General features: G+C 34.4%; 1 protein-coding gene across 1 annotated transcript in view; it reads left to right on the top strand.

Moving 5' to 3' along the window:
• ENPEP (glutamyl aminopeptidase) overlaps positions 1 to 24,288 on the top strand; it is a 94,392-nt gene that overhangs the window by 45,944 nt on the left and 24,160 nt on the right. The window contains exons 9-13 of the mRNA XM_074322470.1: positions 3,487 to 3,552; positions 3,686 to 3,837; positions 12,863 to 12,942; positions 20,774 to 20,910; positions 21,032 to 21,087. Of these exons, the coding sequence (XP_074178571.1) occupies positions 3,487 to 3,552; positions 3,686 to 3,837; positions 12,863 to 12,942; positions 20,774 to 20,910; positions 21,032 to 21,087 (491 nt within the window). The remainder of the gene's footprint in view (positions 1 to 3,486; positions 3,553 to 3,685; positions 3,838 to 12,862; positions 12,943 to 20,773; positions 20,911 to 21,031; positions 21,088 to 24,288) is intronic.

Below are 24,288 nucleotides of genomic sequence, written 5' to 3'. Positions count from 1 at the left end.
GTCCCTTCTACCCAATACTAATTTTCCTGGGTGACTATTAAAGTAAGAGATAAGACCATGATTTAGGAAATATTCAGGGAGTAAGTACATCAGTACCTTTTCCTCCTTTTGTCCATTAACAAAATATTCTGTGTGGACATTAGGGGGAAAGGGAGGAGCTATGTGCTTGTTCGTATGTGTACATTAGAATATCTTGTTTTGCATCAGCTTCAAACTCAAATTTCATCATATCTTCTCTCACTGTAAGTAGCTTTAGTGAGAAACTATATCTTCCATATTTTTGCAGATACTCCAGTGCCTAGTAGAATGTGTTACACGTTAGAAGATCCAAAAAAATGTTTCTTGAATGAATGAGTGAAAAGTCTACAATAAATAATATAGGATATAGAAATAAATATATAATTCCTTTTTAAAAATTGAGTTAAAATTCCATTTGCATAGTTTTCATTCTTCAAACTAATGAATAACACATTCTTGGAATCTTCAAAGCTGACTTCAAATTATATGATTTTACATAGTAACTTTTTTAGAGAAGTACCACAAGAGTCTTTAAAAGTGAATACCTATTCTAATAGTTCAATAATATTCTTGCATTTCCTTTAGCCCAGTATCTGTGGTGTAATTAATTAATAACCCAGTCATGTCTAAAACTAATATTTCTCAAGTTAAAATTGTCTTTCTTCACCCTAACTGTGAATATAGATAGTGTTAGAAGCTGAAGTAGAAAGAGTAGATATTACTCTTTCATACCATTATAGTGCTATGGAATGAATGTGACAAACAAACAAACAAACAAAACAAAAAAAAACCTCACTGAAATATTAACTTTTTCTTTAATTTTCAAACAGTAGCTAATATCTAAAAATAGTACATGATCAATATAGGCTACACTCAATAAGCTCTCAAATCAATTAGAACATTCTTTCACTTAGTTCAAGTGTCCGAACAGAATCCCTTCTTGAATTATCATCATAATCCGTGACATTGTTCAAGCTCTTTCCCTTGTAAATACTAACTTTCTGCCCAAAGTGACTCTTCATTAGCTAACCTGGTGTGGTTATGGGGTTAGCTAATCTGAGGATGGCCAGCTGTCTGTTCTCTTCCGTGCTCATTACCTTTTCCCAAGCCCAATCTCAGACAGCAAAGATACAGAGTGAGGGGAAATAAGAGCAAAACCATCAACTGGAAAATCTTTAAGGCTGTGCTTTTACATAACAAAGCATGACAAATAATAGGCCATTCATAAAATATATGGTCATGAAATAGAAGAAGAGAAATACATTCAAACTTTCTTTTTCTCCTAGCATCAGTAGTATCCCTGATAAAACAGGAATGGCTGAGCTGGAAAACATCCTTTCCCTTCCTGCAATACTAATAATAGAAACATTGTTCCTTTCCTTTTGTGCTCAAACAATACCAACTAATGAGGGACTATTATTGGTTGACCTAGGTCATCATGAAATTTTGACAGAAGTTGTGATTATTCAAGGTGAAGAAGGAAATTTCTTAATCTAGAATATTCAGAAGTACTAATCTAGACAAAATGAAATGAGAACCTTTTAATATACTGTTTATATTAATGTCCATTTATCCTCTAGCTCAGGAGAAGCAAGAAAATGCAATTTAAAAAACAATAACAATATTGATGGAAACCCCACAGAATTCTCTTCAAGATAATCTCAGGCACATCTTTTCACCTCTCTATGAACCAACTTCCTTTGCCCCCCAAAAATGTGAGAGTTATATTAAATAATATTTAAGGTCCCTTCCAGTTCAAGATTGCTCATTTCTAAGCTTAAGACATTGTGAATATATTAATACTAATAAATTCCTCTAAATTAATTTTAAGAAGCTACTGTTCATTAGACATTGTCATTAAAAAGTAGCTATAGTTATAATTACTATTCCAAGTAACCAATTATTTTATTAAGAAAGAATGAATGATTTGTGCAAAGTCTAGAATGATACCTGAGATTGACAGAGTATGTGCCTTTCATTTCTTCTCCCTTCCTTTGCCTGCTCTCCAGTGGCAGTGCTGAGTGGTGAACTAATCAAAACAACAGATTTGAAGGCAGCATTCCAAACTGGCCTCAGCCCTCATTCAGGCTTCCTGGAGCAGTCCTGCTAATATTGTTTTATCTCTATATACCTGAAAAGAAGAGGAATTTAGAAGATAATGTGACTTAGGTATAGCACCTCCTGAAAATTATAGCAATTTAGAGTGGAAATGATATGTACAAAGTCAATCACTTGTTATTTTCTTTGAAGCCTCAAAGAATACTTAAGAAGCTTCTATTTCTATCAAAGACTTCCACATTCTAAATGGAACAACTCTAGATAGTAAGAGGAATGATATACAGGAGATTTGGAAGGTTTCCTTGGAGAACCACCAGTGGCACCCAATTATGAGATTAGGAGAAGATTGGGATTTTTCTCTATGAATATATTACATTATATCTGAAAATTCATATAGAGAGAGATTTTGTGAACACAATTGTCAAAAGGGGAAAACTTATAGTTAAAAATTTGTATTTTAAAAATATTTGAAGAGTGAAGACAGTCTTTAAAGTGAATAATTTCCCCAATTATTATTATTATTATTATTATTATTATTATTATTCATTTCTTTAGAGCAGGGGTCTAAATCTGGCCCACCACTCATTTCTGTAATGTCCACAAAAAAAATCATTTCTAAATTTTAAATGGCTGAAAAATTCTAAAGAAGAAGAATATTTCATGATACATGAAAGTTAATGGAATTCAAATATCAGTGTGAATAAATAAGGATTTATTGGAAAACAGTCATGCTCATTCATTTACATATTATTTATGGCTGTTTTTCTGCTAAGGAGGCAGAGTTGAGTAGTTGTGACAGAAATTATATGGCCCACAATGCTTAAAATCTTGACTTTATAGCTTTCTATAGAAAAAGTTAGCAGAGCCCTGGCTTAGAGCCACGCTCACTTGTTTTGTTTTTGCATATCACCTCAATCATTTGTGTGTGATGGGGTCATCTAGTGTCTAAGATGAGAAAACACCACTATAAATAAAGGTAAAGGATGCAGCCATCAGTGGACAGGTAAAGGTCACAGAATTATGGATCCCTCTTCATAGTGGATCAAAAATATTACGGTCTGTTGACTGTTTGCTGAATACCTGACTCCCCTTAAGTATCTTATATTGCTTGTCCAGAAAACACTAAATTCTTTCTCTGTCTTGTTCACAATTCCATTAGACCAAAAAAATAAATAAATCTCAGTAATAAGAAAAAATATTCCTTATGCTTTACAAATAAATTATTATTTGTACAATGTTTTTATTGGTTACAGGATGTTTTGCTTATAGTGTACCATTTGATTTGCATTCTAGATACACTTGCTACATTATACATTAGAGTGAAATATGTCAAGGGGTTTATCTCATGTTGTGGAACTATGAGAAAAGCACACATTGACTCCTAAAATACTTGTTATCTTTCACATACAGATTTACTTGGAAAAATACAAATTTATGAATGCAAAAACTTCAGATTTTTGGAAAGCACTTGAAGAGGTAAGGAAGAATATATTCCCAAATATTTCTTTGTCTGATTAACAAATTATTTATCAGTTATTTCTTTATCTGATCAGTTGTGCTTTTATTTCCCCTTATTTGTTAATTATTCTCCATGTTTTTTAAATCTTAGGCAAGTAACCTACCAGTGACAGAAGTAATGGACACCTGGACCAACCAGATGGGTTATCCTGTACTTAATGTGACAGATATGACACACATCACACAGAAACGCTTTCTGTTGGATTCAAGAGCTAATGCTTCTCAACCACATTCAGTTCTTGGGTAAGGATCTGTAATGCATTTCAAGAGAAAAGCAGAAAATTGATGGAAATACTGGCCATTTGTTTAGATCTTGCTCTTTAGTACGTAACTGATGGGTGATAATATAAAAGCACTGTGTCTGTAGGGAAACAAAGGCATTCAGAAATAGCTCAGTGGTCTCCAGGTTCAAAATGGTGGAATGAGCACATGCATCTAAGTTCTATTCTTCCCAGAAATCACTGAATAAAGGAATAAAGGTGCCAAAAGAAATAAACTCAGGAAAGTAAAGAAAATTAAGGGAAAGGGCTATACGTATCATAGAATTCTAGAAGAGGTAAAGCAGAAGGAGAAATATTGACAAAAAATAAACTGAGGAAGATGCAGCCAAGAAAAAGGGACTTGCAGTAGAAGTGGCAGCTGATCTTCCCTATGCCTAGGCAGGTTCTGGGCTCATTGTCAACATGAAAAGTGGAGGGCAAGAATGAGAAGTGAGGCTGAAAATAAGAGAATTAATTTGAAGTCTAGACTCAGGACATTGTTCTATTCAGACCTCCCTCCCTACTCTCTACTTTTCCTTCATTTACTGCCATCCTTTCCTCTGTGCAGAGCTCTCAGTAGAGGAGAGCTAAGAATTTCCCTTTGGTTGGGATGCCCAGAGTAAAGCTTTCCTCTTATGGCATTTGCTGGATGGATGGGTAAAGCTACCAGCTCCCTTCAGACAGACACAGAGCTTCCAGTCAGACTTCCGGTTCAAAATTATACCTCTTCTCAACAGTAGAGGGATTACGTACAAGACACCAAGAATAATCAATTTAGTCCTTCTTTCTTAAATATGAATGGACAATCAAGGATCACAAAACACATGAAAAAATCCTAAAAGCTTTTAGAAAGGGTAAAGTCCCACGTGAACAAACAAAACACTTGTCTCTATACAAAACATAATTGAGGAAATAGAAAATAAATGTATGAAATATATTCAGAGATCAAAAAAGCTATTATACCTATTAACTAAGAGCAGAATGTCTTTGAAAGGACAAACTGAGAACACACAAAGATCTCTGGAAGATTAAATTTTTGATTGTAAAAAATATTAATAGACCAATGAAAAAAAAATTGGGGGAATTCTCTAAAAATATAAGGCAAACACACATAAAACTGGCAAATATGAAAGAAGATAAACATGGAGAGTCTAGCACCCAACTAATAGAAGTCTGGCAAAAAAAGAAAACAGAGAAACTTGAGGGGAAAATGATACCAAAGAAATAATAAAGAACACGTGGGTTCTGCTGAAAAGGCCCCACTGAGTACGCAGTACAAATGGAAAAAACAAAAATCATATCTAGCTATGTTCTCATGAAATTTCAGAAAACGGGGATACATGAGTTAGTATGGCATTAGTCTCTTCCACAGCAATCCTGAATACAAGAAAAAAAAAGGAGCAATCATCTAAAATGTTGAAGCAAAAAATATTTTCAACCTCTCATTCACTATCCAGTGAAACTAAACCAAATGCAAAAACACAGAAAAGACATTTTTAGACATGCAGCCCCAGAAAATGCTTTCCATACAGCACTCCAGGGGTGTTGCAGGAGGGAGAGAAAAATATGAATAAATCAAAAAAAGAGAGGAAGAGATGGGATCCAGGAAACAGTGTATCCAACTTAGGAAAGCCATAAGGAAATGCAGGCTGACAGTGATCCAGTGGGCTCACAGCTCTGAGAATAAGAGCAGATGACTGGGGCTAAGGTAGGTGATCTCCAGGAAAGAGTGATTGGGAGGATGGGAAAACTTGAGGACTTGGTGAAGGCCCATCAGTTCGATCAACTCTAAAGAAAATTTGAAAAACTAAAAGGCTATATGCAAAAATTGTGATTAAAAAATATGAAGCAAGTAAAGTGACTTTATGCCGTTGATAAAGAATAAGTAAAAGGAGTCCATTTGACCCTTATGTTAGGATGGTAGGGGGGAATTTTACTTAAGTGACTCAGGGGCTATGAAATCAGACCATAGAGAAGGGAATATATCTCCAACACACTTCTTGGCCAACAATCTGTATATAGAATAATTTCATAAAGGTTATTTATTGGCTTTTAACTTTTATAATCAACCAGTGGATAACAAATACAAAAAAAATTGTTATTGTGGCAAAAAGAGAATGCAAATATAAGCAGTCAACATTGTGACAAGAAAAAAATAGCTGACAGAAGAAAGGAGCTAGCAGAGGGAGAACAAGTGGAAGAAAGTGTTGGAATACTAATTCTGTCATGTGCTAGAGCTGGCTCTAATCCTAACCCAGGGACATCATCCGGTAGCTTGAAATTGGTCATGATGTGAGTTAATGGAAATCAGCAAATACTCTGTTCCCTTCCCAAAGCCGGTTAATTACCAGCACTCCATAGGATATCCTTCTTTTAGAGTTAGGGGAGCATAGCAATACTAACATCTATAAACCAAAAATAGCAGTATGAGTATATTATTTAAAGGAATAATTGTGACCTATAGAAAGTCTAACAATAATTTTACTTTATGAAATTTTGACTGTTAAATGGGGAATGGAGAAAGTAGTGTAAGTAGCTCAATCACCCTCTCTCATGGACGAGTTAATAAACACTATTTAAAAAAAATAGAGGTATTTAGAGTTACAGAGCTAGACATCAGAAGAACTAAAACCAGTAGCATTTAAAAGGGGGTGCTGGCCTGTGGGAAGGTGGCTTTTCAATAGCAGTTTCTTTAGTGTTTTTTTTTTATCTTCTTTCTTTTTTTTTTTAATTAAAGTTTATTGGGGTGACAATTGTTAGTAAAATTACATAGATTTCAGGTGTACAATTCTGTATTACATCATCTATAAATCCCATTGTGTGTTCACCAACCAGAGTCAGTTCCCCTTCCATCACCATCGTTTTTGATTAAGGATGCTTTTATTTACTAATTGCACAAATGAAATTGTCCTGAGCATTTCAACAGCAATTACAAACTCAATCAAATCCTCTTGCATATGTCGTTTATGAGAAACTTTTGAACGTTACTTAAAATTTTATTAAAATCCATTTACAATTTCAAAATACAAACACCTAAAGACACAGACTTATAAATCTAATTTTTATAAAACTTTCCTATACATTTTTTTGAATTTAACAAATTAAAATTCATAAATAAATTTCTTGGGCATTTTCAACATATTAAGAATCAAAGCTTTAACTATAAAATCAGACTATTCTAGACATCCAAACACAACTATTGAATTAAGATATTCTGAGAAGTTCAGTTAAAATTACAAATTAAATATGTCATTTTCTCAGATTTTTTAACACTTTTCAAATATTGCAAAAGCTGGCAAAACATGTTGACATAGCTGATAGTTTCAAAACTTAGCACGCTTGTATAAGGTCAACTTGTACAAAAGTCTTAATACTACATCTACTTCTGTATAACTAAATGATTATTTTTATATACGTTTCTGGAGTGCTCCCAGAAACTCCCAACGGAAAAGAACAAAATCAGGATCTCAGGATGTCCAGCCCCTGGGTGTACCCATCTGGGGGTACCACCCCAGCCCTGCATTACCCAGCTGAGCACCCTCCTAGACTGGAGCCTGGCTACATGGGAGCAACATCACGTGGCACTGATCCCATGAACATCATTCCAATTTCACCCATGTTAATTTTTATTGTCCCTTCTTCCCACTTAACACAGTTTGGATAGAGAGAATTTTGCATGCACCCCCCACTCAAGGCAGCGTCTAATCTCCACTGCCTGATTTCCAATGAAATCTATGTGTTAATAGTCTCATTGACTTTATTTTATAGTCACATATATAAATCATCACAGATCAATTATTCAGTAGCAATTAGGATAACACGAGGAAGGAGAATTACAGGGTGTGAAGAAGATGTCCCAGAAAGTTTTTCATTTAATAACTATAATCTGTGTTCTTTGTAGTTAGTTACTGTTTTATGTTCTAGCAAATTAGATTGGACAAATTTAATACTGCTGGAGTCTTTAGATATTAAAATTTTAAAGTATTTCTCTCTTACAAAACAAGCTTCCATTTGGAAATCTCACAGTAAATTGTTCTCTCCTGTCCTATGTGTGCACTGGTAGGCTGAGCCTGAGTTAATGGGTTGGCCCATTAACAGTGTGGCAGGGAGGGTTACAGAGGACTTTCTTTCTTGAGGAAGTGATATTTAAGGTGAGTAAACTAGTGTAGAAGTTTGATCATCAGGGATATTCAAAACAGAAACTACAAGACATATGAGGGCTCCGGAGTTAAAAAAAGGTGGTATACGTATTCTATGCAATACTCATTGAGCATGTACTAAGTAGCTGGCACTATTTAAAGCACTTTAGGGTGTTTTATTATAACAGATGGGGAAATGGAGGCAGAAAATGATTAAGTAACTTATTCAAGGTTACACAGTAAGCATGTGATGGAGCTTTGATTTGAACACAGGTAGTCTGGCTCCAAGAAACTGCACAGCAGAGGGGCACTAGGAAAAGTGGTGTGAGATGAAGTTGGAGAGGAAGGCAGAGGCCTGGCATGCAGACGATGTTAAAGATTTTGAACAATGGTGTATAAATCCAAGGACTTTAAGGAGAGAATTGGCAGGATCATGCTCATATTTTTCGAAGTCCTCCTCTGGCTGCACTATGAAGAACAGATCAGAGAGGCAGGAGTGGGACAGGGAGACCAGTTAGGACGATGCTATAGAAAGTGACCATGTTAGAGATGATGGAGTGACCAGGCTGCACTAGGAGAGGGTCATGGCTGGAGAGGTGTGGCTGATATTCCCAAGATTAGGCTGAGCTAAAATTTCTAGTTAAAGAATAAACAATGTTCAGGGAATTGAATCAGATGAATTTACAGAAAACAATCTCCTGTTAGAATATAGTTCTATAGTGTTCATAGCCATATTTCTAGAGAAATGAAAGATCTTTATAGACCCACTTTGTGATACACACTCCCTTCAGTAACAGAAGCTGTTTTCTGACTTCCAATTCAGGACTTTGGGAAATAAGTCACACTGACAGCATACTCAGATATTTACAAAAATTCAAATTGACAAAATGCTTTCTGTCCAAGGCCTCAGAGAATGAAAAGCACTGAGAATTATTAAATGAGCTACTTCTAAGATACTGGTTGGCACCTAAACAGGAGAATTATATCAAGAAAGCCAGTGGTACTCACCGTTTACCAGCCACACCTCTTTAATTCTCAGACAGTCAGCTGTCCCAAAATAAAGGACATTCAGAGAAACTGGATATTTTGCTGTAATCCAACTTCTGAAGATTAATAGTTCAAGCCAGAACAAAGGAAAATTTGAGTTCCTAGGCCAAATGAGATCAATTGGGGGGGAGTGTCTGTATATACTTCTTTATCTTTTCTTTATAGTGGCAACCAAGATTATAATGGCGACAACTTTTGTTTTTTACTCTTTCCTTCATTATATAGGAATGAATTGAAACATAGAGGTGACTTATTATCAGGTGATAGATAATTCAGTTATAAAAATCAACATAATAATTTCTGTGATTGTCCTGTTAACTATGAAATGTTTGTTTTATAATTTATAATTACTATTTTATGTTCTAGTAAATTAGATTGGCCATATTTAATACCGCTATTTAATAGCTTTTGGATATTAAAATTAAAAAGAATATTTATCTCCTGAGAAACAAACTTCCATTGCAAAAGCATAACAGTAATTGCTCCCTTTTGTCATATGTACCCACTGATTCATTGAGCCAAAGACATGCCAACACTACTTTTAGACTGAAGGAATTTTTAAAACTGCTCCTTGGTTATGGATTTCTCTCCAAACAAACAAAAAATTGTATTGCCAAATGAACTAAATATATCATCAGTCATAAAAAATCTTTAAATTATATTCATCAAGATTTAGAACATGGAACTATATTAACATTTACAATTTTCTCTAATATTTTCTTTAGTTTCTACCTTCAGATACTATTTTTGTTTTATTTAAATTTATATAGATACATGACTTTTAGTGATCATTTGTCATAAAGTCAATCCACTTGTTCTATTAAAAAAAACATAAAGCTATATGTGCATAGGGAAATAAACCTAGAAAACATGTGCTTCCCTGTTGAGAACAATTGCTAAAAATCAGTAGTAGTTCCTGAGCAAATAAGCAAGAAAAAGACATTATATCAAGAGTCATCCTTCCTTATTTTTCTCTGGATTGAAAAATTAGATTATATATATGCCTTCATACCCTCAGAAACTAATGAGTTCTTTCTCCAACTCTAGAGTCCACTTGCTCTCTGTTGAGATACATTCCTACCTAATAGACAATGTGTTTGGTTAATTTGTACTATAAACTGAATGGCCTCCTCCCTTTTCTCACTGCTTAAATATTCCAAGATTAGGGAATTCTTACTGATCAAAACCTTTTCATAATTCAAATGGCTCACATGTATACACGTGTTGTATGTGTGTGTGTGTGTGTGTGTGTGTATAAATATATATATAAGTTACGGTTTTAACATTAGGGGCTCAACGATCTCTTTGAAATGGGCCAGTTTCACATCTCCATCAGGGGGAACTCTCTATCAGGCAAACTTACATGTTTTCAACAGTCTACTCAATGTAAACAGGAGGAAGAATGGGAGTAGGTGTGTTACCTTGGGTTAATCAAAGTCAGTGACCTTAATGAAAATTAGATTGGTCATGTTTAATACTGCCAGAGCCTGTTCTATTGTTAGATATAAAGAAAAAAGTGAATTACACCTTTTAAAAACGAAAGTGGATACTCCTGAATTTTAGATAACAAAGAGGAGACTCCATCATTTCATTTATGTTATTTTCATTTCTTGGCATCTAGTACTCTCAAATCTATTATTTTACTCAGCTTCAATTAGATTAGATCCTATAAGTGATTCTAAAACTATAAAATTATATAGCCTTAACCCTCTATCCTTTTTGTCTTAATGATACTGTTACAGAGTTCAGAGCAATATTTTTTTACATGACCTTAATAGTATAACTTATGCCCACTTTTAGGCCCACTGTAGTTGCAGAGACCATTTTAGAGGGGATAGTCGAAATGTGAAATCCTGACTCTGCACATGGGGCATCCAGACACTGTGTGCTCTGTTGATTAGGTCAGGTTGGCATTGGGGAAAGGCACGAAGGAATGAAATGTTAGTCTACGTGCAGCACCAAATCAGCAGAACAGTGAAACAATGAAACATGTATATAGGATGTGACTTTAAAAAATGCTTCTTTGTCTGTTGAGAAGCTACAAGGGATCGCTCTTACGTTGTCTTCCCTAAAAGCAAAAGCAAATCCTGAGGTGATCTTTAAAGGAAAAGTGACTCATTAAGAAGTGTTTCTAGAAAAGACTGGTAGGGGAAAGGGAAGTGGGGAAATCAAGCACATAGGGTGCAGTATCGAGCAGGTCCTGCAGAAGATGGTGTCTGGACACTGAACTTCAGAGTGGTCCTGACAGATGAAACAAGGAAGATGCTCATGCCCATCCATCACTAGCAAAGGGCTGCATCCAAGAATGTAAATTCTCAGGAACTTCTAGCTTTCCTTGCAGGCAGCCAGAGGGCAGGCCTCTGACGGAGAGACCCAGGTGCTGGCTATTAGCAGGGAAAGCACGGTGGATTCTGGAGTGTACAAAAATGATCAAGAGACTCAAGGGGATAGGGTGGAGCACTGACAATGTCTGCTATAGGACCCAGGACAGTTTATGTATTAGTTCGATGAAACTTCTAGCCAAAAAAACATTCCACTGCAATAAAATCCTCCAAGAGAGCTAGTAACAGCTCAATTCTATTATAAAACATTTCAGTAGTTATAAAACTACTAAAACTACTAAAAAAGAAGGAAATAACATATTTTATAAACTATATTGAAATTATATCACATTTCATGCAAAATATATTCTCTCTGAATTACATAAATTGTATTATACCTTAAAAAGAGGAATTATCATTCGCCCATTCTCTATTAGGGACTTGAACAATCACAAGGGAAGAAAAACAAGGCCAACCTTGAGTTGAAACCCAAATCCCAAAACAGATTCTCCTTCTCTTTAGATCTCCTGTATTTTCTGACTGATAGGAGATGATATGAGAACAAACAATTAAAAAGACATTTAATACCTCTTTTATGAGATTTCAAGACTAAAATGTTAAATACATATTGTATTCTCCCCTCCCTGCTCCATAAAAAAAAAAAGTAAGTAGCTAAAGAAAACACTAAAACCCCCGGAAACAAGATTGCCTGAAGATATTTCCTTTGCAGTACATCAGTTCACATGATTCTAAATAGGAGATATTTAAAGAGCATGAGAAACTTTAAGAGATGATGATATTGTAATTTCAATACAGTATATAAAATGTCTTATTTCCTTTACAGCATTTTAAGATTATCTTCCGAATTCTAAAAATGCTTTGTGTTCATTGACAGAAACTGTAGCATATTAGTACTATATGTGCAAGTATGTGTGTAAATGCTCAATATTATTATATAATGTATTATACTGGGGGTGCCAAAAAATGTATACAAGTTGACACTGGTCAACGCTGCTCAAACAGTAGTTTGCCATAATCAGAAGTGTCTGGACGCTGATGGTAACCACTTTGAACACCTCTTGTAATTTCAGAAGTCAAACGTGACTTGTATTCATCTTTTGTTATCGGTATATATTGAGTATTACAATTTCAATACAGCTTTTCTTTCTTAAAATGTATATACATTTTTTTGGCACCCTTTTATGCAATATCTTTGTTCCAAAGCCTCAAAGCATTTTATTGAAATAATCTTTTTCATCCTCAGCTAACTTTTTGATACAAAGTTCCAAATTTTAAAGATTTATAGAAATTGAAAGCAGTTACATGGCCTATCTTCATCACTAAAGAGTATTATATTAACTGTATCAATTGTATACTATACACTGGATGATCACTTATGAGGAAAATTTGATTGTCTACTGCTTTTAAAATTAATTTTACTTTGGATATGTTTTTATTTTTCAGTAATGAAAGTTAAATTTTTCTTTCTAAAAACCTTTAGTTACACATGGAATATTCCAGTCAAATGGACTGAAGGTGATACGTCAAGCATTACATTCTACAATAGGTCAGAAACAGGAGGTAAATATTATCAAATGATTTACTTCTTCTTTGGATTAATATACCACATTAAATTAATATAAATGTAAAGAAATAACAGCAAATTGGAACCTACGATACAAATTTCATCTAAAAGACATCTCAAACAATTTATTGATGAGTACAAATCCTTATCTACAACAATGAAATTTTTCTACCTTGAGATATTCTTTTTAATGATTTACCAAGACTGACACAATAATAAATACCCATATCCAAAGGAGAAGGGTCACGTACCCAACCATTGGAGGATCAATCTATAAATTTTCTTCCTTTCCTTCCTCTCTTCCTCCTTCCCTCCTTCCCTCCCTTCCTTTCCTTCTTTCCTTCCTCCCTTCTTCCTTCCTTTTTTCCTTTATATTAGATTAGTAAGCCATTGAATTTCTTAAAATGTTATGTGACAAGCCTGACATTTTAAATATTGTCATTAAATTATACCTATCATTTTCCCAAATCAGCATATTAGACTTTTTAACTACTCCAAATTATCTTTTCTAAGTTGTAATTTGTCAGCGGTAGCTCAAGGCACTATCTATACCTACATCCATCCACCCATCCATCCATCTCCCTAAATGAATTACTTTGCGTTTACCTGTGTTAAACTCAGCTCACTTAAGTTGATTTCAAATATATTTCTGTATTCTATCTCCATTGATTTGTCCTTTTTCTTTCTTGAAAAATTTTAGTTATGTAAAAAACAAGGAGACCTAATCATATATTCTCTGCTCTAAATCATTGAAAAAATAATAATAAGTAAGGCATGTTTTAGCAGTTATCCCAGAAGAATCCTGCTTTTTATACCTTTTACCATTGTTTTGTGTTCAAAAACCATTTCTTATCTAAGATAAATGAGACTCTTCTTCTCCCCATCTCATGAGGACTTGGTTTCAGAATAACTTTCACCTGTGGCTCCTATCCTTTATTTACATATGCCTATTTGTTCCTGCAAAATGCTCTAAAAAACATAATTAGGTAATATTTCCGTTAGCAAGTAAAGTTTTACCCTAGTTCCAGTAATTATTTTTTTAAACAGCTTTATTGAGATGTGATTCACATGATATGCAATTCACCTACTTGAAGTATACAATCCAGTGGTTTTTATTATATTCACAGACATGTGGAACCATCAACACAGTCAATTGAAGAGCATTTTAATTACCTCAACTCCATAATCTTTAGCTGTTAGCCTCTCTATTTTCCCATACCCCTAGCCCTAAGCAACCTCTCATCTACTTTCTGTCTGCATAGATTTGCCTATTCTGGACATTTCATATAAAAGGAACAATATATGTAGTATTTTGTGACTGGCTTCTCTTAGCATAATGTCTTCGATGTACATCTATCCTGTAGCATGTGTCATTATTTCATTGCTTTTTATTGCCAAATTATATTCATGTCATATTGATCTGCTACTTTTTGATTATCTGTTCATCAGCTGTTGGGCTTTTGGATTGTTTCTACCTTTTGGATATTATGAATAATGCTGCTATAAACATTTTTGTGCAAGTTTTTGTGTGGATTCTGGAGGGGTTTTCTTTTTTACTTTTGGGGTGTTTTACTTTCATGACAAACTTTTTGTAATTTTTTACTTTTATATAATCTCTACCAGCTTTGGTATTGTCAAGGTAAGACCCCTTTTTATTAGTTTCACAACAAAACTTTCTCTTGCTCATTTATACTAACAATTACTTTAATTGTTGTGATCAACAATTCTCCTTAATTCTTCCAGAATTCCCAAGCCAATGCCATTTTGTTTTTGTATTTTATATGATTATATTGTATTTGAGTACCATGCTTTATCTTTTCTGACCTGTCTTCTGACCATTTTCTTATTCATAAGCAGATTTGCAAAAGGAAAATGGAGAAAACAGAAAAAAAGACACCTTTAAGAATCTGTAATAGCACTGATAAAAGGTGTGATAGGCTAGGATTCCATTGGGAGGTTTTCAGTGGATTTGGTTTAATTATTACTACATATTTTCCCCACTGGTCACCATTGGTTAATTGAGGGTTGGAGGAATGTCTTGGAAACTGCTTGATTTGCTGTTTACAAATTGAAAAGCATGAATGTTTCATCTACACCAGGGGTGTCCAAACTTTTTTCAACGTTTTTCACCAAGGGCCATATGCGGTAAAATACACAAACAGCCGGGCCACTCACTTGAGGTGAAGTACGTATTGCCTCACCTGGTTTATTTAAGTAAACTAAATATATTTTTGGAATTTGCTGCGGGCCAATTAACAATGGGTCATGGGCCGCAGTTGGTCCGCGTGCCACAGTTTGGACACCCCTGATGTACACCAACACAATTTACCCAGCGTTTTCATGGAATAAGCTTTCCATATAAGTGAATTTTCTAGATAACTAAAACGTACTCAGGTGCTTCATAAAATAAATTTTAAGAGTTAGCAACAATAAACATTTTTCCTTACATATATTACGTATATATTAGATAGAATATTTGAATAATAAATTTCATTCCTAATTAATTAAAAAGTTAATCAGTTCTTCCAAAGCAAGTGTTTATTGAGAACTAACTTATGCGGCAGACACAGGGAAAGGCATGGAGACAATACTGAGAGGAAAAACACACAATCCTTACCCTGTCGCACTTACTGTCTAGGGAGGATGCTGACGGGTCAGCAGGCAAATATAATACTGTCATAAATGCCTCGTCTGGTAATAGCCAAAGGCACTCATTGGAGAAGCACTGGGCCAAATTTGGGGATTCAGGAAAAGTTACTAAAGAAAAAGACATCTAGGTTTAGAGTGTGGGAGGCTAAAAGTAGAGTTTAAATGGGTGATAAGCTTCACCAAGCATAGACAGGAATTGTGCCCTGGACAGAGTATGCTGGTATGCAAGTGAGAGAGCTGAGAACTCTCACAGAACTCTTCATCTCTCTGTCATTACAGTTAACACTTTTTTTTTTTTTTTTTTTGCTAAAACTATTGACTTATCTGTCTCTCCCCTCCCCATAGAATATTCCTTGAGGAAATGGAGTTTATTTTTTGTTGTGGTGATTTTTCTCTAGGTCCTGCAAGTACCTAGTAATTGTTTATTGAATGAATGAGCTTTAATGTCCACAGAGCTTTGATGACAGACTTATTTTTATCTGAAACGTCAGAATCATGACTGGTCACTTAGCCAGAAGCAAACTAGACATTCCTTCCTGCTTCAAAGTGCCCGCTCCATTCTTAGGCGATGCACTAAGTTCCTGTTTCCTGTTTGGGGACATCTTCAGCTCTCAGCTCAGAGCCCCGATGATGATCAAGTCCTGAGTGTACAGAATGGGCAGTGAGCTCAGGTTACCAGCCCTACCTCTCTCCTCTTGGTTTCTTTGATGATTCATCAGTTAGAAATTTCCCAGGCAATGGTGGGACTTCCCCACCAAAGTCTTTTATTTACATTTGTATTGTACATAATATTTTAAATGTTAAAAACGTTAAACATGTAATTTGCAGCAAAGGAAGAGGAACTTTATCACTGGCCATTCTAACTTGCCCTGAAAAACCTGTCCTCTTCCCATCTGTAATATATTTTCTGCTGTCACTTTCATTCATCCTTATTCCTAGTATTATTACTTTATATTTTAAACACCATCATTGTTGTTTAAGCTTTAATATGCTTTGTCTTTTCTTTTTTAAGTAAATTATAAGCTTCTTGAAGATACAAACAACACAATGTACTCCTCGTCCCCTACCCATTCTATTCCCAGTAAGGTATGCACATCCCAAGATTTACTAAGGGTTTAGTAAGTCGTTGCATAATGAAGTCTTGCTTGCTGCCCCCATCCCACTGCTGTGCTTTTGGAGGTTATCTGTGCATACTTTAATTATGCCTCTGTCTTTAGTACTATTTTAGCTATTGTCAGTGTATCTAACTTTAGTAGTATACCACCTTTTTGTTTTTAATCTGCTGCTTTCTAACATTTAGAAGAATTGAAGATTAACACATGATATCATATAGCCAATCTTGTTAATACATAATATTTTAAAATAAGCATTCCTAAACACATAGGGTCTAGGAGAGGGTCTGGAGCGTAGGAAAGGGTATAGACTTCGTGAGGACTCTGTTACTAACTCTCAGATGTGAGGATCCGTTCTGGATGGTTTAGACAGCCAAATTCTGACTACCATATTAATAGGATATTGCTAAAATTTGATAGTAGTTATATTTGAATATTTCATATCAAAATAATGATGGAAATATATTTTTAAATTATACGTTTAAAATAAATACTTTAACAAGAGAGAAAGAGAGAATAAGAAACTTTTTTCATTCTTTCAAGCTGAGACTCATGGAATGTTAAATTTTGATTGTATCATTATGGATTCAATTATTGGATTCAGTTTTGCAGGTTCAGAAGCTCAGTTTCATCAAGTCAGCCCTGGTCAACCAAGTCTTGGAGTATTCATTCACATAAACCAAAGCTATAAGAATGCTAATTTGTTAATTTACACAAATAAAAAAATACTGACCAAGGTGAACCAGAATACTCATGTCAGCTAATTAGATTTTCTCTTCCCAGGAAGAGAGTTTACTTAATAAGGGTAAAGAAAGAGTTCAGGTACATCTATTATTTTAGAGATGTCATCAAGCTGATAGCATTAACAAGGGAGTTTAATTATTGCATTTAAAGGTGTATAAAATTAGCAAGAAGCAAAACAAAGCAATTTATAAGAGTATTTTGTGATCATTAAATTTCCATTTTCATATATATATATAACAAAATTACAAGGTGTTTACAATATAATTTCAAATGAAAAGGATTACTAATCATAAAACAATAATTTTCCATTGTGTGTATTCTGTGTTTGTGTGTGTGTGTATATGGAAGGTGCACACACACACAGAAACATACACAGAAGATAAACACATAATGTTACTTCTATGCACCATCTGGAATAGGCATCAATATTTTAGTCCTGCCTACTTCATTATGTAACTAAACAACCCAACAGTATTTTGCCATTGACAACTGTTCTGAAAGTAGCATGAACTTGGAAAGTCTCTAACTACTAATTTCCTGGATCTCAACTTCCTCATTTATAAAGTGAGAAAAATCACAGTAACTCTAGACAGGCTTAACTAGGTATATATAAAGCACACTAAAATACTGCAGTATTTAGATGGATTGCCAGGAACTTCTCAATGTTATTTATATTTGCTTTGCTATTTATAGAACTGGCAGCATATCCCCTTTCATTATAACGAGGATAGCTACCATCTGTTGGACATGTAACTATATGACCAACACTTTACCTATGTTATTTTATTTAATCTTCACAACAGCCCTGTGAGAGATTTTTATCCCTTTTTCCCTCATGCCGAACTGGGACACAGAGAGGTCAAGTGATTTGGCCAAGATCAAACAGCTAGTAATTCACAGAGCAAGGATTTTTATTCTAGATCTGTCAGACTCAAAAGTTCATGAGCTTTCTTCTGTAACACATGGCTCAGTGCTTAGCAAGAGGCTCTCCTCCTGATACAAACATTCAAAGTATACGGTTCCCAAAAGATTAGCTTCCTTTTAACAACTTGTCCATGGGAGAATGACAAAGAAAGATAAATATTACATGAGTGAGGTAAAGGTTTATAATTTGTCAAGTACGTACTCTGAAAGGTCCTAAAGAAACTTATTGTCTTGTTGAAGAGTGTACAAATATATTATGAAAAACTACTGTGTCTTGGATATCTTCCAAACCTCGCAATCATTTCCAAAATTTAAATCATTTTTCCTCGGAAACTGACTCATTTCGCTCTATTCTCTACTGGCAACACCATTATTCATCAAATCATGCAAGACATTTTCCCCACCTCTAACTATCCACATCAAGACAAAAAAAGAATTGTATTGATTTTACCTGCAGTGTTTCTCTTGAATACATCATCTCCTTTCTATTTTCATTATCTATACCTTAATGTAAGCCCTCATTCTCTCTTGCCCTAGATTATCACAGTGGACTCTAGAATCGCCTTCTATTATGTCTCCCATATCACTATCGAAATTATCCTTCTAGAAAACAGACTTGAACATGTTGTTTCTCTGCTTAAAAACCTTCTCCATCATGGAAACAACCAAAGTGTCTTCTGACAGCTGATTGGATAAAGAAGATGTGGTACATATACAGAAAGTGCCAAAAAAATGTATACACATTTTAAGCAAGAAAAAAATATGTATTAAAATTATGCTGATGGCAACCACTTTGAGCACCTCTTGTAATTGCAGAAGTCAAATGTGACTTGTATTCATCTTTTGTTATCGGTATATATTATTACAATTTTAATACAGTTTTTTCTTTCTTAATATGTGTATACATTTTTGGCACCCCCTGTATACAATACAATATTAATCAGCCATAAGAAAAGATGAAACACTGCCATTTGTGGCAACATGAATGGATCTTGAGATTATCATGGTAAGAGAAATATGTCAGACAGAAAAAGTTGAGAACCAAGTGATTTCACTCATATGTGGGATATAAAACTGAAAGCAACAAACAAAGAAGACAAACAAAAACTCAAACACAGTCAATCATTTAGTGGTTACCAGAGGGAACAAGGGTGAGTGGAAGAAGTAGAAAAGGGGTTCAAATATATGGTGACAGAAGGAGATTCAACTTTGGGTGGTAAACACAATGCAATATACAGATGACATATTATAGAATTGTACACTGGAAACCTGTATAATTATATTAACCATTGTCACCCCAATAAATTTAATTTAAAAAGCGAAAAAAAAAAAAAAAAGAAAAAAGATATCTTAACAGAAGACGTATTCCTTAATATGACATGTGGTTCTTCACATTGAAACCCCAGCCCATATTTATAGCCTCGTCTCCTGTCTTCTAATATCACATCCTACACTGTCATTACATTAAACTATTTGCAATTCCTCAAATATACTAAGTAATCCCACACCCTTATTTAAATTGTCCATGCAAACAAAAGAATATATAAATTTAAAAGTATAGGAGTATTCCTAACAAATCTAGTCATGTCAGAACATAGCTATTATTTTAAGAGATTTTTTAACCTAAAAAATGTCTCTGTTTCTTCAATGTTGAGCTTCTAAAATTTATTTACTAGAGCCTTATGTAAATAGTAGATGCTACTTTAGAAAGAAAGTTAATTTGGTATATCCACTGATGAAAAAGCATTGATGTAATCAATTGAAATAAGGAAGTATAAGACTCTACAAAGATAAATAAAATGGGAAGAGCAAGCCTGAAATGGATTATAAAATCAAGAATGTTGTGTTTGGATTTCAGTTCTTGACATTTTAAAAGTGTTACTGATTCTTAAATCATTATTCTGCTTAGCAATAGCCATTTCCATCAATTTGAATGTTGATTTTAATAAACAAAGTATTCTTTTAAATGTTTACATTTTTGTCCCCTCCCAGGATGCCCCAGTGAATATTCTTTGTGTAATTATTCCATCATGATTAGCAATATATAAGTGACCCCCAGAAAGCAAAGCACTTCTTTGTTTTAAGGCATTGTTTTCTTTTATTGAATGAATAATAAGCACAAAATTCTTTCACCCATTTTGCAAGCTTCTGCCAGTAAGAAGCATAAGTCACAAATTATAGGACACTTATTTACATTACTTATTTCTTTTTCAGCTGATGCACTACAGGGACATTCTAAAGTTGGGCAACTAAATAAGAATTAGTCTTGGGGGCTTTGGAGCCAAATCAAACTTGAGCTAATATTTCTTTTCTTTTCATTTTACTCTCTGGGTCTAATTTCCCTGTGTTTACAATATATGCAAATATGTTTCTCATTAGTGTTTATTTACTACCACAGGAATCACTTTGAACCCTTCTAATCCTAGTGGAAATGCTTTTCTCAAAATAAACCCAGACCATATTGGGTTTTATCGTGTAAATTATGAAGTACCAACTTGGCACTTGATATCTACCATGCTTTCCTCCAGCCACAAGGTAAGAGTAACAATGACTGTGAGTTATTTTATTTTTGTTCTAAGAAGAACATCTCAATGATATTAATTTTTCCCCCACAGTTTGCTTTAAGAATCTTACTTCTTTTTCTTCCTCTTCCCAGAACTTTTCTTCTGCTGATCGTGCAAGTCTTATTGATGATGCTTTTGCCTTGGCAAGGTGGGTTTTGAAATGACATAGATAATTTAAAATAGTGTGGATTTTGTCATAAAAATTTTTGATGAATTACAGCAAAATTTAAGAATTAATTTTAGTTTAAAATATCTAAAGCCACCATTTATAACATTATTGTTTACTTTAACTTTTTTTTTAATGCTCAGATGAACCTTATAGCCAAAATACTGATACTAGCCCTAACATACATATACAAACTCACCTACCCTATGGACTTTGTGTAGGGCTTGTCTATATCAGAGTCCTTGAGCTAATTAGGTGTAACATTTACAAATATTTAAAAGTATACTTTCAAATTTGATTTAATAAAAAGACAAACAATGTGTTTCATGACCTCAGTTCTGTGAACCAAAGCCTATTATAAGATTTTTATGGCTAGAGTCATCAAATCTTGTTCAGGTCACTGTGGTAAGAAGAATGAGATATGGTACTCTAGGATTGATTAGAATTAAGATACTAATTAGGAAATTTCACTATTTTTTTTCATGGCCTAAAGGTAACCTAAATTTAAAAAAATAATAATCAGCATAGATTGGGGGAATGGAGGAGTAATTAACTGTAGGTTTTTTTTTCAGGCATTCTAATACCAGTAATTCAACAGCTATTTGTTGAATTTCTGGCACGTCTATAGGAACTAGGGACACAGCTGACTTGTTTTGCTGGTTGTGTAGTGGCCTCATCCTAGATACCATGTTTCCCCAAATATAAGACTGAGCCGGACAATCAATTCTAGTGCATCTTTTGGAACAAAAATTAATATAAGACCTGATATTATATTATACTGTATCATATCATATCATATTACATTATTTTATAAGACCCTTATTTTGCTATCAGTAAAATAAGACTGGGCCTTATATTAATTTTTGTTTCAAAAGACGCATTAGAGCTGATTGTCCAGCTAGGTCTTATTTTTGGGGAAACACGGTATGAGCAATATACCAAGAATGAGACGCTACTTCCTCAGGAGGCTTACAATGGCTCGTTGTCTGAGTTGGGTATTCTTTTTATGGAACCCTATATTTCCCCATGATATTATATTGTCATTGCTTATTAACTATCCCTAGCACCCACCAAACTGTAAGTTTCGTGAGGGTAGACACCCAGATCATTGTCCCATTCATTTTATCCCCAGCTCCTAACTGCCTGGCCCATTGTAGATGCTTATTAAATATGAGCTGAATACATGGCTGGAAGGATAGGATACCACCACTAAAGGCATGGGAGAACTATTTTACACAGACTTCCTAGATAGGCTACTGTACATCAGAAAAACTTCTTGAAATTTTTTAAGGGAATTTTTAGGGTTAAAAACAGGTGCTCAAACCAGATTAAAATTCTGGTGCTGTGCAATCTTGAGTAAATTTCCTACTCTCTCTGTGGCTCAATTTCCTTATTAGTAAAATGAAGATGACCTTAGAAGACTCTTGAGAAATATATGAGGTAATGCACATAAAGCACCCAAAACATTGGCCTAGAATAAGTGCTCAATAAATCATATTACTTAACGAAAATGCATCCACCATTGATTAGCAACAACAAAGAAGCATTTAGAAAAGCTCTTCTGAATTTGTAATCTAGATTCCCTTTGTAGGGAATAGACAATATGATTCCCTTTAGTGAATCTCCATGTTTAATCACCTGGATACATAGCAGATTATTTTATAGTAGTCTCCCTGTATTTCCAGTTTTGCTTTCTGCAGTTTCAGTTACCTGCAGTCAACTGCAGTCTGAAAATATTAGATGGAAAATTCTAGAAGTAAGTAATTACTCATAAGTTTTAAATTGGATGCCATTCTGCATAGTGTGATGAAATCTCGCACCGTCCACCTCCATCCTACTCAGGAAGGTAATTATCCCTTTGTCCAGAGTCTCCACACTGTATGTGCTACCTGCCTATCAGTCACTTAGTAGCCGTTTGTGTTATCAGATCAACCGTTGTAGTATCACAGTGATTGTATTCAAGTAACACTCATTTTATTTAATAACACCACATTCACTTAACTTTTATTATGGTATATTGTTATAATTGTTCTATTTTATTATTAGTTATTGTTGTTAATCTATTATTGTGCCTAATTTGTAAATTAAACTTTATCACAGGTATGTAAGTATAGGAAAAAACACTTTATATAGGTTTTGGTATTCTCCACGGTTTCAAGCATCTGTTGGGGGGTCTTGGAATATATTCCCCATGCATAAGGGGGAACTACTGCATTTTCATTATATTATGATATGTAAGTCAATCATTTAATAAATATTAATTGAGCACCTACTCTGTACAAGGCACTGTATAGACCTGGGAAATTAAGTGGTGAAAGGAGATGATCAATATTTTAAAACGTAATAGAACCATTTAGAATTTTTTTCAGGAAAGCTCTCCTATGAATGCATAATGACCTTTTCCACAATGTAGTATCTTAGCTGTTAAAAATTGCACAGAACTGTAATATCTTTATAGCTTAATTTCCATCACAACACAATGCAAACAGCTCTTTTTGCCTTAAAAAGTGAAAGCCTCTTGAAGAGTTCTCTCTGAGACACTGTGTAAAGTAAAATAACTCACACAGTGAAAGACTTTTTCGCATTTGCTCAACTCGTTGGCCACAGCCCCATGAAAATTTGAAGAGCTGCAGAAAGAAAGTGAAAGAATTTGAAAACCAAAAATTATGTAGAACCATACAACAACCAATCCAGAAAATACCTGAGATATGAGCTTAGCTATTGAGCTACCATCCAATTTCCTTCTGCAACATGTGAGAAAAACAGGATTCAGAGAGGAACAGACTCCACTGGTGTTGATTAGAGACTAGTCCAGACCACTCTGAAAGAGTGAAGAGAGGAGAAATGTGTAGTTAGATAAGTGCCTGTGGTAGGATTAGAATTGACACTATTTTTCTCAGGTGTTCAAAAAGAAATGTGACTATTATGTTTCACAAGCAAGACTAACAGGGCACATCTAAAAATAAATGTATTCTTAACTTCCCACCCCCAAATTGATTGGTACACTCAAAAAATGCTGCTACACTTACTGCCCTGGATGGAATATCCAGCTGGACACATTTGTTGAGATAAGGAGTAAAAATTCTCCCAGTCACTGTGAGTCCCGCAAACAGGCTCAGTTCAATTATATGCCCTGCCCAGTGAAATCATCAAAGTTTTCAACTTCATTTTAAGTTTCTCCCA

The sequence above is a fragment of the Rhinolophus sinicus genome, linkage group LG02 (assembly GCF_036562045.2).
Source record: "Rhinolophus sinicus isolate RSC01 linkage group LG02, ASM3656204v1, whole genome shotgun sequence".
NCBI lineage: Eukaryota > Metazoa > Chordata > Mammalia > Chiroptera > Rhinolophidae > Rhinolophus > Rhinolophus sinicus.
Note: the sequence above shows the minus strand (reverse complement) of the source record. Positions and strands in the feature narration are given on the sequence as shown.